We start from the raw sequence: 14,725 nt of genomic DNA on the forward strand, positions 1-14,725 counted from the left end.
GTATTTATTTATTTAGTGCCTTCCCTAAATAAATTCCATGAGAGCAAATTTCCTACTGTACCTCAAAATATTGAATTGTGATTCATAAAGTCTATAAAGACAAATTTACATTATTCCAATGGTTGTAACATGGAGGTCACCTGTGTACTTGGAATTAGAAGAAGGAAAAGTGGTACAAATCATGATTGAAAGCTCTTCATCAGAATGTACGCATCATTCATAACAAGTGATTCTAAATGGGAACCATCTAATAACTTTTACCGGAAGATGATTGTAAAATGATCATTGTTTTTAAATATTCCATGATGCTTAACTTTGAGAGGAGAGAGGCAAAATGTTAAATATGAAAGAACTCAGAGGAATGGAATATGGGCAGTAGTGGTGAAGAATTATAAATCAGAAAATAAAGTAAATTTAGTTTTGATGGAAAAAAAAGTGGGAGGAAACGTTTTGGGTTGAAATGTCATGAAGTCATGATGTCTCCCACAGATGCTGTTCAGACCACTAAGTTCCCCCAGCAGATAGTTTGTTGGAAATGATAATGTAGGGTATTAAATAAATTAGGAAATTGGAGACAGGAAATTGTGACAAAGTCAATACAATAATCATAGGTGACTTTACATATAGACTAGATTTATCAAATTAACAATATAGTATAAGGATGAATTCATAGAGTATAGAACAGATGTCTTCCCACAGCAGTGCAATAAGGAGTCAGTGAAGGAACAGAAACTTTTAAATATACTGTAACACTAAGTATCTGGTGATCTCCCTCTACACCAATGACTGCACCTCCTCCAACCCCTATGTGAAGCTTTTGAAGTTTGCAGACGACACTACTGTCATCGGACTCATCCAGAATAGTGATGAGTCTGCATATCGACAGCAGGTGGACCAACTGGCGCTCTGGTGCAGTCGGAACAATCTGCAGCTGAACACGCTCAAGACAAAGGAGATGATAGTGGATTTCAGGAGATATCCCCCCGCTATGTCTCCCCTCACAGTCCTCAGCAGCCCTGTGTCCACCGTGGAGAACTTCAGGTTCCTGGGAACCACCATCTCTCAGGATCTGAAGTGGGAGCAGAACAACAGCTCCATCCTGAAGAAAGCCCAGCAGCAGATGTATTTCCTGCGGCTCTTGAGGAAATTTGGTCTGCCTCAGGAATTGCTGCTGCAGTTCTACACTGCAGTCATTGACTCTATCCTGTGCACCTCCATCATTGTGTGGTTTGGAGCCGCCACCAAGCAGGATAGAACCAGACTACAGCGCACAGTGAGGACTGCCGAGCGCATCATTGGAGCCTCCCTGCCCTCTATTGTGGACCTGTACTCTTCCAGGTTGAAGAAGAGGGCGGGGAACATCATAAAGGACTCCTCCCATCCTGCGCACGGTCTGTTTGATCTGCTTCCATCTGGTAGGCGCTTCAGATCCCTCCAGACTAAGACTAATAGGCACTGGAGAAGCTTTTTCCCTACTGCGGTCACTTGGCGGATAACTGTCAGCTAACTATTACTTGGATTGCACTACCTGTATGTATAATCTATATTTTCATTTATATTTATCATTATTATTGTTATGAGCAGAGAGACAACATCTGCCGGAAGTAAATTCCTTGTATGTGCATAGGTACTTGGCGATTAAAGTCTGATTCTGATTCTGATTCTGATTAAGTAAGCAATTTTAATGCCCTGGTTACGATTTTTCCTGCTGTGCTTTGAGGTATTTCATTTTACTATTTATCTGTAAAACTAGTATGTCCTGCTGGTAGAATGTTTTGGTTTCAGCTAAAGACAAGGAGCCATATTGTTCAACTTAGGAATGTTGTGTCAGCCAATCAGGATGGTAGGATCGGGAGAAGGTTCTAGGGAGAGCTAGAATGAGAGAGATTTGTGATGGACAGTGGTGGGGTTTGTGGTCTTTTGGCGGGAGATGCAGAGAAGAGAAGATCGGGAAGAGGTGATTGGAAGGAGTGTTTTGTGAGATGGAGTCCAAGATGGGAAGCTGTACTGGTGACTGGTGATGAGAATGCAGTGCTGTGAGTAATGGTTATACCCAGCTTTTGGAAGAGATGGGCTTCAACGGTCATGTGCACATTTAGATCTGTCTAACTGTAAAGGGCCCTTTAATTTTATTCTTTATTTTCTTTTTCTTAATAACTGTTTGATAAAGCTGAAATTGGTAACATACTTTCATATTTTATGCTAGTGTGTGATTTGTCATTTCTTGGTGATGGTTAATTCCGTATGGGCAATATTTATGCAGCATTAGCTCAAATCCGGGTACTGATAATCAGAATATCCCAACTCCCCTGTTTGGTTAAGCTCCAATCATACAGACTCTAGACTTATATTGTTATAAAGGTGGCCTCTTCACTGCTGACTCACATGGCAGTTAGCAGAGTTAGTTATCACACCAAATTTGTATATGAGCCCGGTGAGAGGGTTACATTTGTGGGAGCTTGTCCAGGATTCGGTGAATAATATGTGAGTGCTGTTTAAGTATTGATTAAGTGGTTTGTGTATTTAAGCCTGTGTCAGTGAAAGTGATGAAGGTAGTTTATTATGGACGCCACAGGAATTAAGGTATGTTGTGATTTGGAGAGATTATCCACAAATAATACTTGTGTTCTGAGCGGGGTGGATATTCAAAGTCCTGATGAACTGCTAATTAGAGTACGGAGTTCTGTAAAAGTATTGAGGAAAGTCACATTGGTTGAATGGCAGTTAGATCAATTGGCTGGTAAGAATGTCATGTTAATCCAGACTAGTAGTGACGTAACTGAAGTTGCGCTGCCTGGAGAGGACCATCCTTAATTTTAGAGAAGTGGCCATGTAGCTGAGGGTAAAAACGTTAAAGATGAATTGTAAGTTGCTGAGAGTGAAGACTTTAAAGACAAGCTGATCTCGTTTCTGCAAAGTGAGAGATAGAAGTTGTCTGATGTGAAAGGTGGAATAGGTCCTTGTGCAGCTGAATTAAATTCTGAGCTGGTTTCAACAATTACTATTGATAAATGCAACACATACCTGTGGAGACTCAAAGACCATAGGTTGAGAGTGTTTTCTGGAGTCAAGCCACACAGATGGGAGTTTCGCAGGATGGAGTAAAAAACCTGCAAGCCGAGGTTTCTTGGTTGATGTCGGCTAGTGCTGCCAACAAGCGTGACAAGTCCAATAAGAAAGTGAACCCACCAGTAGGATATACTAAGCAGAGAGCTGCTGCTGACAGTGGCTCTGAGCAAGGGAAGCGACCAGTATTTTACATTACCACTGTGGTGAGGATGGACATTTCAAGCAGGAGCGCAAAGGACAAGAAAACCTTTGGAAAATAACTTTAAAGTTGCTTAAACAGAAAAGGAAGTCAGGAAGCTTCAGAGAGACCCAGTAAGAGAACAACCTGGCACCTCGAAGAACGGGAGTGCCTCTAGTGTTAAAGCATGTGCGCGTTTTCCATAGTGGGGAAATCAGAGGCAAGACTATGGCAGGATAGAGCTGTGGATCATTTGAGAGCTTCTGGTTGTGCTATTCCACAGGCATATTGCAACTTAACTGCTCTGGATACAAAGCAGTTGCCTGCCTTGAGTCCTGTGGAATTGGCAGCAGCCCAACCCTTGTACAGTAAAGGTGCCATTTAGTCATCTGTTCCCAAAGGGAGTATGGCCCAACTTGAAAAGACAAAACACCCTACCAATGAGGGAATGGAGCAAGCTGGAGTTGAGGAACCAAGTTTTATACAGGGTCACATCTCCTCCAGATAATCCTTGATGTTCCCAGTGGTTTCAGGTAAAGATACGGAGCCGTATTGTTCAACTTAGGAATGGTTAGTCAGCCAATCAGAATGATGGGATTGGGAGAAAGTTCTAGAGAGCTGGGCAGAGAGAGATTTATGACGGACAGTGGTGGGGTTCATGGCCTTTTGGTGGGAAATGCAGAGGAGAAGGTAAGGAAGAGGCTATTGCAAGGAGTGCTTCACGAGATGGAGTCCAAGATGGGAAGTTCTGTCAGTGATTAGTGATGAGAATTCAAAGCTGTGAGTAATGGCCATACCCAGCTTTTGAAGGAGATGAGGCTCCAATGGTCTTGTGCACATTTAGACTGGTCTAACTGAAATGGGGCCTATTAGTTTTGTTCTTCCTTTTCTTTCTCTCATTATCTGTTTGATAAAGCTGAAATTGGTAAATATACTTTCTTTATAATTTTATGCTGGTGTGTCATTTCTTGGTGATGGGTAATTCTGTAAGGACAGCATTCACTCAAATCAAGGTTCTGATAATTGGAACATCCCAACTTTCCTGTTTTGTTGAACCCCAAATCATACTGACCCTAGATGTATATTGTTATAAAGGTGGCCTTCTCACCACTGAGTCACATGGCTGTTTACAGAGTTAGCTACTGAGCCAGGTTTGCATCTGATCCTGGTGAGAGGGTTACACGATGATCATAATATAGAATTTTATATAAAGATTGAAAGTGATTGAACACAATTGGAAGCTGTCTTCTAGCTGAATATAGCAAACTGAACAGAGTCAAGGGAATGTTGGGAAAGGGCTTCACTGACTATTATAGGTTGTCCATGGCAAGAGAAAAAGAATAAACACAAGCGATTTTGCAAATGCTGAATATTCAGAGCAACACACACAAATGGTTGGATGAACTAGCAGGTCTATGGAGGAGAAAGCAGTCGATATTTCAGGTTGAGTCTCTTTGTCAAGACTGCAATCGAAGGGAAGAAGCCTTTTTACTGAGAAAGAATTTGCTGCAATGTCTACTTAGGCTGCAAGTAAAGTATTATTTATAAAGAAACAATGGCTAACTTTAAAAAGAATCAGAAATAGCTGACAAGTAATATACAAATATTGAGACAAATAAGCTAGGACAGTGGTAAAGCTTTGGCATGTAAAGGTAATATCGATTCAAATGAAAAGTGTACCCTGCTGAAAAGCAGTAAGTCTGAAGACTGGGGACATTTCAGAAACCTGCAGAACAATACAGATGGAAAGAAAAAGAGTGTGAGGACTTCCATGGAAAAGTAAAAATGAAAAGATTATCCAAAATATGGCTCCTTTATAAATTGAGACACAAAATATTATACCAGGCATAATGGTGAACTGTAAGGAAGTTAAATAAATATCATGAAATAATGCAAGAGTAGACTCTTTTTCATGAATTCTACAGAGCCCCAATGAGACTTCATGTGGGAAATAGTGTGCGGAGGAAGAAGATACTTGTGTGAGATGGAGTTTAGTGAAGATTCACAATTGATTTCTGGGAGCTTGGATCTGTCATAATAAGAGAGATCATGTTGATTAACCCATACTTTTCTGAGTTTAATAGAATGCATGGCTCTGTCATGGCAACACAGAAAATTCTTAGGGACAGTCAGGGTAATTTCTGTGGAGTGTCCATAACCAGAAGTTACTGTCTCAAAACATGGGGCTGGCCATTCAGGACTGAGATGAGAAAACATTTGGTCACCTGGCAGACAGTGAATCTTTGGTTCTCACAAATAGGTTACCCAGAAGAGCTGCAACTCCTCAGATGAAGTGTGTTTTCAAGAAAAAGACCATAAGACATAGGAGCAGAATGAGGCCATTTGGCTGCTAGTGTGCCTTTCCAATCATCTTTGGCCAGCTCCCCTCTCATGCCTCTTTCATCCTTCTACTCCACTGTAATACTGATACATTCGACTTTAGCTGCTCCCTCTCAAATAGCAGGACGAATTCTATCATATTATGATTACCTTTCTTCTGAGGGCTCCTCACCTTAAGCTCCCTAAGCAAATCCAGCTCATTACGCAACACTCAGTCCAGAACAACTGATCCCCTATTGGGCTCAATCACAAACTGCTCTAAAAGCCATCTTGTAGGTATTCTACAAATTGTCAGTTGTTGCTCCTTCTCACACCTTGGGCAGTATGTTTTGCCATTTCCATAAGACCATTAGACACAGGAGCAGAATCAGGCCATTTAGCTCATCGAGTCTGCTCCACCATTCAGTCATGGCTTATCCTTTACTTTTCCTTCTTCAGCCCCACTCCCCACATTCTCCGCATAACAATAGACAATAGGTGCAGAAGTAGACCATTCGGCCCTTCGAGCCTGCACCGTCATTCTGAGATCATGGTTGATCATCTACTATCAATACCCGGTTCCTGCCTTGTCCCCATATCCCTTGATTCCCCTATCCATAGGATACCTATCTAGCTCCTTTGATGCAGTGTCCAATCAAGAACCTATGAATCTCCATCTAAAATACACCCAGTGACCTGGTCTCTACAGCTGCCTGTGGTAATAAATTCCACAAATTCATCACCCTCTGGCTAAAGAAATTTCTCTGCATCTCTGCTTTAAGTAGACACCCCTCTATCTTGAGGCTGTGTTCTGTTGTCCAAGATTGCCCCACCATCAGACAAAATCCTTTCCACATCAACTTTATCTAGGCCTTTCAACATTCTTAAGGTTTCAGTGAGATGCCCCCTCATCCTTCTAAGTTCCAGCGAGTACAGACCCAGAGCTGTCAACCATTCCTCATATGTTAACACTTTCATTCCTGGAATCATTCTTGTGAAAACCCTCTTCAATACCCTCATTCCTTTTCTTAGATGTAGAGCCCAAATCAGTTCACAATACTCAAGGAGAGGCCTTGCCAGTGCCTTATAAAGCCTCAGCATCACATCCCTGCTCTTGTATTCTAGACCTCCTGAGATGAAAACCAAAAAAAGGATGCTTTCATCCCCACCCACTGCCAATGCTCTAACCATGCCAGCAACTTTCCGATAATACCATGGTTCCTAACGTGGTAAGCAGCCTCATGTGTGGCACCTTTTTAAAGGCCTTCTGAAAGTCCAAATATACAACATCTACTGCATCCCCTTTATCTATCCTACTCAAAGAATTCCAACAGATTCAACAGGCAATATTTTCCCTTAGGGAAAGCATGCTGATTTTGTCCTATCTTGTCCTGTGTCACCAAGTACTCCATCCCCTCATCCTTAACAATTGACTCCAACATCATCCCAACCACTGAGGTCAGGCTAACTGGTCTATAATTTCATTCCTGCTGCCTTTGTCCTTTCTTTAAGAGTGGAGTGACATTTGCAGTTTTACAGTCCTATGGCACCATGCAATAGTCCAATGATTTTTAAAGGTCATTACTCATGCCTCCACAATCTCTACCACTACCTCTTTCAGAACCCTAGAGTGCAGTTCATCTGGTCTAGGTGATTTATGTACCCTTAGGCCTTTCAGCTTTTTGAGCCGTCGTTGTCATGACTATCCCTCGAGGTCAAGGATGATGGTCTTCGTTCCATTGATCTATCGTGGCCCACAGAGTGAAGACACCTATGCGTGTATTTGTTTAATGTGTACTTGATGTTGCACTCCAAGGAGAACACGATACTTCACAGATCAACCAACTGATTCCAATGGCATGGAAACCACGACGATTGGAGCTGATGAGTTTGTTGCAGCCTTCATCTGCCTTCACAGCCATTGAGTTCGAAATAACATCATCAGTCTGTTCCAACGTTGAGGTCTTGTTCAGATTGTTCTTTTTCAGGGACCTCACCCTTGACCTTACCGCCATGGGTGACCCTACTAGGAGCGTAGCTCCAGTCGGCATCGCTCTCAGAATCTCAGGACCACACAAACTTCTCCACCACGACAAGGTGGCAATCCACGGAGAAGCTTTTTGAGCATCTTCCCCCTTGTAATAATAACTGCAATCACTTCTCTTCCTCACCCACTTCAACATTTGGCATACTGCTAGTGTCTTTCACAGTGAAGACGGATACAAAATACTCATTTAGTTCATCTGCCATCTCCTTGTCCCCCATTATTGTTTCTCCTGTCTCATTTTCTAGCAGTCCTATATCCACTCTCATCTTTCTTTTATTTTTTACGTACAGTGGAATGTAAAAGTTTGGGAACCCCTGGTCAAAATTTCTGTCACTGTGTATAGTTAAGTGAGCAGAAGATGAACTGATCTCCAAAAGTCATAAAGGTGAAACATTCTTTTCAACATTTTAAGCAAGATTAGTGTATTATTTTTGTTTTGTACAATTTTAGAGTGAAAAAACGGAAAGGAGCACCATGCAAAAGTTTGGGCACCCCAAGAGATTTGAGCTCTCAGATAACTTATACAAAGGTCTCAGACCTTAATTAGCTTGTTAGGGCTATGGCTTGTTCACAGTCATTGTTAGGAAAGGCCAGGTGATGCAAATTTCAAAGCTTTATAAATACCCTGACTCCTCAAACCTTTTCCCAAAAAGCAGCAGACATGGGCTCCTCTAAGCAGCTGCCTAGCACTCTGAAAATTAAAATAAATGATGCCCACAAAGCAGGAGAAGGCTATAAGAAGATAGCAAAGCTTTTCAGGTAGCCGTTTCCTCAGTTCGTAATGTAATTAAGAAATGACAGTTAACAGGAACGGTGGACATCAGGTTGAGGTCTGGAAAACCAAGAAAATTTTCAGAGAGAACTGCTCGTAGGAATGCTAGAAAGACAAATCAAAACCCTTGTTTGACTGCAAAAGACCTTCAGGAAGATTTAGCAGAATCTGGAGTGGTGGTGCCATGTTCTACTGTTATTTTGAAACTGTAAAAGATGGAAATAAAAAAAGTAATCTTGCTTAAAATATTAAAGAAATGTGTCATCTTTAACTTCATGCCTTTTGAAAATCAGGTCATCTTTTACTCACTTAACTATTCACAATAACAGAAATTTTGACCGGGGTGTCCAAACTTTACATGCCACTGTACTTGAAAAAACTTTTACTATCTACTTGATCTTGTTGTTAGCTTGCTTTCAGATTTCATCTTTTCCCTCCTGATAATTCTTTTAGTTGCTCTCCGAGGTTTTTAAAAGCTTCCCACTCCTCTATCTTCTGGCTAATTGTTGCTTTGTTGTACGCCCTCTCATTTGCTTTACTTCCCTTGTCAACCACAGTTGTACTATTTTGCCATTTCAGTATATCTTCATTTTTGAAATACATCTATCCTCTTCCTTCCTCATTTTCCCCAGAAACTCACACCATTGTTGCTCTGCTGTCATCCCTGCCAGCATCTCCTTCCAATTTACTTTGGCCAACTCCTCTCTCAAACCTCTGCCACTGAAATACTGTTATGTCAGACATTACTTACTCCCTATCAAATTTCAAGTTGAACACAATCATATTGTGATCATTGTCTCCCAGGGTTCTTTTACCTTAAGTTCCCTGAGCGCCACCAGTCCATTACATAACACCTAATCTAGTATAGCTGATCCCCTAGTAGGCTCAACAACAAACTGTTCTAAAAGGCCATCTCGTAGGCAATCAACAAACTCACTCTCTTGAGATCCATTACCAACCTGATTTTCCCAATCGACCTGCATGTTAAAATCTCTTATGACTATCATAACATTGCCCTTTTGACATACCTTTTTTATTTCTCATTGTAATCTGTGGTCCACATCCCATCTACTGATGGGGTTCTTTTACCTTTGCAGTTTCTTGACTCAACCCCCAAAGACTGAACATTTTCCAATCCTACATCACACCTTTCTTCCTCTTTGATGCCGTTCTTCATCAGCAGAGCCATGCACCCCCTCTACCTACCTTCCTATCCCTCTGATACAACGTGTAACCATGGACATTCTGCTCCTGACAACAACCATCCTTCAGCCATGACTCAGTGATGGCCACAACATTATACCTGACAATTTGTAAAAGTGCAACAAGATCATCCACTTTATTTCCTATACCGTATTTGCTACCCTTTTTGATTCTGCATCCCTCATGCACTGATACTCACACTACTGGCTCCAATTTTCTCCTATGATCTGCCTGCCTTTCCAGACAGTCTGACTGTATGCTATCTTTGTTATTTCACCATCCGTCCAATCCTGAGTCCCTTCACTCTGATTCCTATTCCCCTGCCAAATTAATTTAAACACTCCCCAACAGCTGTAACAAACCTGCCCATGAGTATATTGGTCCCCCGACCCTTCAGGTGCAACCCGTCCTGTTTGTACAGCTCATACCTCTCCCAGAAGAGATCCGAATGATCCAAGAATCTGAAGCCCTGCCCCTGCACCAGCTTCTCAGCCACACATTTATCTGTCAAATCATCCTGTTTCTACCCTCACTGGTGTGTGGCACAGGCAGCTATCCAGAAATTACTACCCTGGAGGTCCTGTTTCTCAGCCTTCTGCCTAGTACTCTAAATTCTCTCTTCCGGACCTCTTCTTTTCCTTCCTATGTCATTGGTACCAAGATATCTGGCTGCTCTCCCTCCCCCTCCAAAATGCAGTGGGTGCGATCCAAGATGTCCCTGACTCTGGCACCTGGGAGGCAACATAGCATCTGGGTGTCCCGTTCACATCCACAGAATCTTCTGACTGTTCCTCTGACTATTGAGTCCCCTCTCACTACCACTCCCCTCTTCACCCTCTTTGCCTTCTGCACCACAGACACATGCACAGACCCAGTAACCTGGTCTCCATGGCATTCCTCTGGGAGGTCATCCCCCAACACATTATCCAAAACAGTATACTTATTATTGAAGGTAATGACCACAGGGGTGCCCTACACTAGCTGCCTATTCACATTTCCATTTCTCCCAACAGTCACTCAGCTACCCAGCTCCTGCAACTTAGGGGTGACTACTTCCCTATAATGATCTCCTCGATTATCTCCTCACTCTCCCGTAAAAGCCGAAGGTCATCCAGCTGCTGCTTCAGATCCGTAACATGGTCTTCAAGCAGCTGCAGCTGGATGCACTTCACACAGATGTAGTTTCCTGGGAGACTCTGGGTCTCTCAGGACTCCAACATCCGGCATGAAGAACACACAACAACCATTTACTACACTCAGTACAGTAAGAGAAAAAAAGACTATGATGTTTAGATATGAGTGGATTTGGAGATGGTACTGGAAATAGGAATTGGGGTTACCCATGATTTTATTGGATGAGAAAACAATAATATAGAGTTAAATGGCCTACTCCTGCTCACTTTCTTATTTTACGAGTTTCCTTCCAGTGGCTTGGCTGGCTCTCTGCCTCTTCTGCCACAGCAGAACACTGCAACATGACAGGATCATTATTGCTCCAGGAGAGAAGCATTGACTTGCATGATGGTCTTCATATGGATCAAACATAGTGTGAACATTGAGGGGCTCATTGCAGGGAGGAGTACCTCTCAACACAACACACAGACAAATGGCCATTTTCAGTGAGATCAGTCAAAATCTTATTGAATGTCGGAGCAGACTCAAGGTGCCAAGTGGTTGAGTCCAGCTTTGATTTATTATGTTCTTTGTTTTGTTATGAGTGATGAACAGACCTGATGGACAATGGGGTGCAGAGTTAACCATTCCCAACCCCCCCCCCCCGAGAACCACGAACTATTGCTGTTGCTATGCTGCTCATGAGAGAGAGAGATAAAGCCCAGGCAAGAACATTTGCTACAGATAAGAGGGGGAGAGAGACTGTTGATTTACTGTATTATGACTCTTCCTGGATTATTTACCTTCCACTACAAGGACTTTACTTTGCTCATTAACATTCCTCAGGAGATAGCAGGAGTGGCCTGATTTGATGGACACGGTCATTCAGAGTTGATGGATAGCTGAGACCCCGTGAGTGGGGATAAAAAGACAGGTCTAGAGAGACACCCTTCAGACACACCAGTGGACACTGACTGAGTGTTGGGAACCCACAGAAAGTTGGGGGCTTTGGAGACCGAACCAGGATATCGGTCAGTAAAGCTCACAGTGTTACAGCAGGGCTGGTGGGGACTTGTGTGAGTGTCCACTCATGCCAGAGTGACGAGTCCACCACAGAAGAACGGTCTAGCTGAAGACCAGAGGGGTCATAACTGAATGACCACAACAACACGACGGATTAAGAAAGAAATAGAAGGTTTGCCTGCTGTTGCTGTTACATCTCACTCTCTCTCTCTCCAACGATTTCAATACAACAACCATAACCACCTCAGCATTTATGAACTGAACTGAACTCTATACTTTCCTATGACAATTCATTTACCCCTAGACATCGATAGAGCTTGTTTATTATTGATTATTATTATTCCTACACTTTTAGGTTTATTACTGCTAACTTGTTTTATATGTATATTTGCATTTTTGATATTGTATTGTTCAGTTTACTAATAAACACCTTTAGTTTGGTACCACCAGACTCCAATGGATTCTTTCTCTGCTGGTCAGACACCCAGTTATGGGTACGTAACAGTTTCCTGCAGGGAAGACTTCACATCACAGGGTAAATGGTTTATGCAGCAGCCTGAAGAAATAAATTAACCAGTAACTGACCTGTAGGGAGTTGATTCCTTTAAATGGTACAGGTAGAGGTCCCTTCCTCCTGTTGAGCAAGTGTTGCTCTATATGTGGTTAAAGTTTAAGCCAGAACTTGAATTTCAATTGAACAGTGCTGTAATCATGCTGGTAAATGGCATGTTCTGCTAATTCAATAAACATACTTCCAGCAGACATTCATTGCTGCTCAACAACTTCAACCTGACTGCATCTTCAGCTGTTCTGCCTGGAAATAGTTATGCTCACTGCCTCTTCCATTCTGAGAATCTAAGACCTCTCAAAAGCAGATGTAAAAATCTGAATTTTACACGACAGAATTCCATGAGATGCAAGCAAAGTTCAGCATCAAATCATTGTATTATTTCAATGCACTAAATATTACCACAAACAGAAGGTAACAAATGGTTGAAATTATTTTGAATTTGGTTCCAATTAATTACTCACTAATGACATCCTCTGTGAAAGTTACCATGGTTGATTAGTTTTTGACAATGTATTTCACTCCATAATTCATCCTAGCCATGTCTCATCCTTGGCAATCCAACCATAGCCTGAGTACTTACAACACTGTAGTTTCTCTTTAAATAACAACTATTTAATTCTATAATCTTTCATATCGCTGTCATTGACCATCTTTGTCTTCAACACGAGGTACATTGGTGAAATTTTCTGAAGAGGTGACATGAAGTTTAACATCATGAAGACCAATGCTTTCAGCCTCTCCAGTACTGGACATAGAATGAAAAGTGTACACTACTGTGCAAAAGTCTTATGCATGTATATAAAGCTAGGGAGCCTAAGATTTTTGCACAAACAGACAGACAGACAAACAAACATACTTTATTGACCCCGAGGGAAATTGTGTTTCCTTACAGCCGCGCCAACCAAAAATATTGTAGAAATATAGCAATATAAAACCATAAATAATTAAATAATAATAAGTTAATCATGCCAAGTGGAAATAAGTCCAGGACCAGCCTATTTGCTCAGTGTGTCTGACACTCTGAGGGAGGAGTTGTAAAGTTTGATGGCCACAGGCTGGAATGACTTCCTATGAGGCTCAATGTTACATCTCGGTGGAATGAGTCTCTGGCTGAATGTACTCCTGTGCCCAACCAGTAGATTATGGAGTGGATGGGAGTCATTGTCCAAGATTGCATGCAACTTGGACAGCATCCTCTTTTCAGTACAGTATACGTTGTCTTTCCAGTTACTAAATAGCACTTACTACCACTGAGCTAATATAAAAATAAGTACTCTTATCGCAGCTCTCCAACCAACCTTCTGTGTTAAACAGTATACAATACTTTGCAGAAGTCCTAGGCACCCTAGGTATATATTTAAGCCTAAGACTTTTACACAGCACTGTAGCTCTAGTTTTACACATTGATCTTTGAAAGGTTATGCTGGTAAAATATTGTTTTAGTTGTCACTTAATAAATTATTACTCAGAATTGTTTAAATCATTTTCTCTTCAGGCCTCAGAAAGTTCGATCTGGGCCACTCATTGAAAACTGGACCCCATCTTGCTCTGGATGTGGACAACAAGATCAAGATAGATTATTTTGCGCATGGGAAACCAATACGCATCCAGCCCATATCGAGTCAGGACCTGCAATTCATTCCAAATAAATTGGATGACATTCAAGGAAGAAAGAACACAGTTATATCCTTCACTATCTGGTGTCATTTTAATACTTTTCCGGTGGAGCATTACATCCCACGACTACAGAACATTCGGAGGTCAATTCTACGCTTGCTGGGTAGAAGTCCTGATACAGTAATTGTAATAAAGACAGCCAATGTCCAGGCCCTTTCACAAGGGATTAGTCTCTATAATAGTGACTGGTTCTCCTTCCAGCTTGATTTAGTGATGAGAAGGATGTTTGAGGGCATCAATGTGGCATTTGTGGATGTAATAGAGATGACTATAGCCCACTATCTGCCACATGAACTACACCCCAAGGGAATCATCATCAAGAATGAAGTATCTGTGTTCCTTTCATATGTGTGTCCTTTGAAAAAGGGTTAAATGCTACCTGAACCTTTTTCATTCTGAGAATACTATATGTTTATAATTTGAATTCCAAGAACGATTTTTAAAAAAAAAATATGTCATACAGGTATTTTAAAATAATCAAAAAATTGTAAACTCTTCCCTTTCTGTTCTGATTTTAAAATTAATCATTTTCCACATTATGATCAGGACTTAGGTGAAACAATGGGAGTATGGGACATTGTGAATCTATTGGGAAAAAGTAGCTGAATCAAGTTAATACAGAATGGAATCAGAATCAGTTTAAGGTTTATTATAACTGAATCATGATGTGAAATTTATTGTTCTGTAGCAGCAGTACAGTGCAAAGACATTATTTTATAAATTACAAAATAAATAAGTATTGTAAAAAGAATA

General features: G+C 41.4%; 1 protein-coding gene across 1 annotated transcript in view; it reads left to right on the top strand.

Annotated features, from left to right (window-relative positions):
* The window catches only part of LOC140727290 (NXPE family member 3-like), a 35,609-nt gene extending 21,265 nt beyond the window's left edge, over nt 1–14,344 (top strand). Inside the window, exon 5 of the mRNA XM_073044550.1 lies at nt 13,791–14,344. Within this exon, the coding sequence (XP_072900651.1) occupies nt 13,791–14,344 (554 nt within the window). The remainder of the gene's footprint in view (nt 1–13,790) is intronic.
* The last annotated feature ends 381 nt before the right edge of the window (nt 14,345–14,725 follow it).

The sequence above is a fragment of the Hemitrygon akajei genome, chromosome 5 (genome assembly GCF_048418815.1).
Source record: "Hemitrygon akajei chromosome 5, sHemAka1.3, whole genome shotgun sequence".
Lineage (NCBI taxonomy): Eukaryota > Metazoa > Chordata > Chondrichthyes > Myliobatiformes > Dasyatidae > Hemitrygon > Hemitrygon akajei.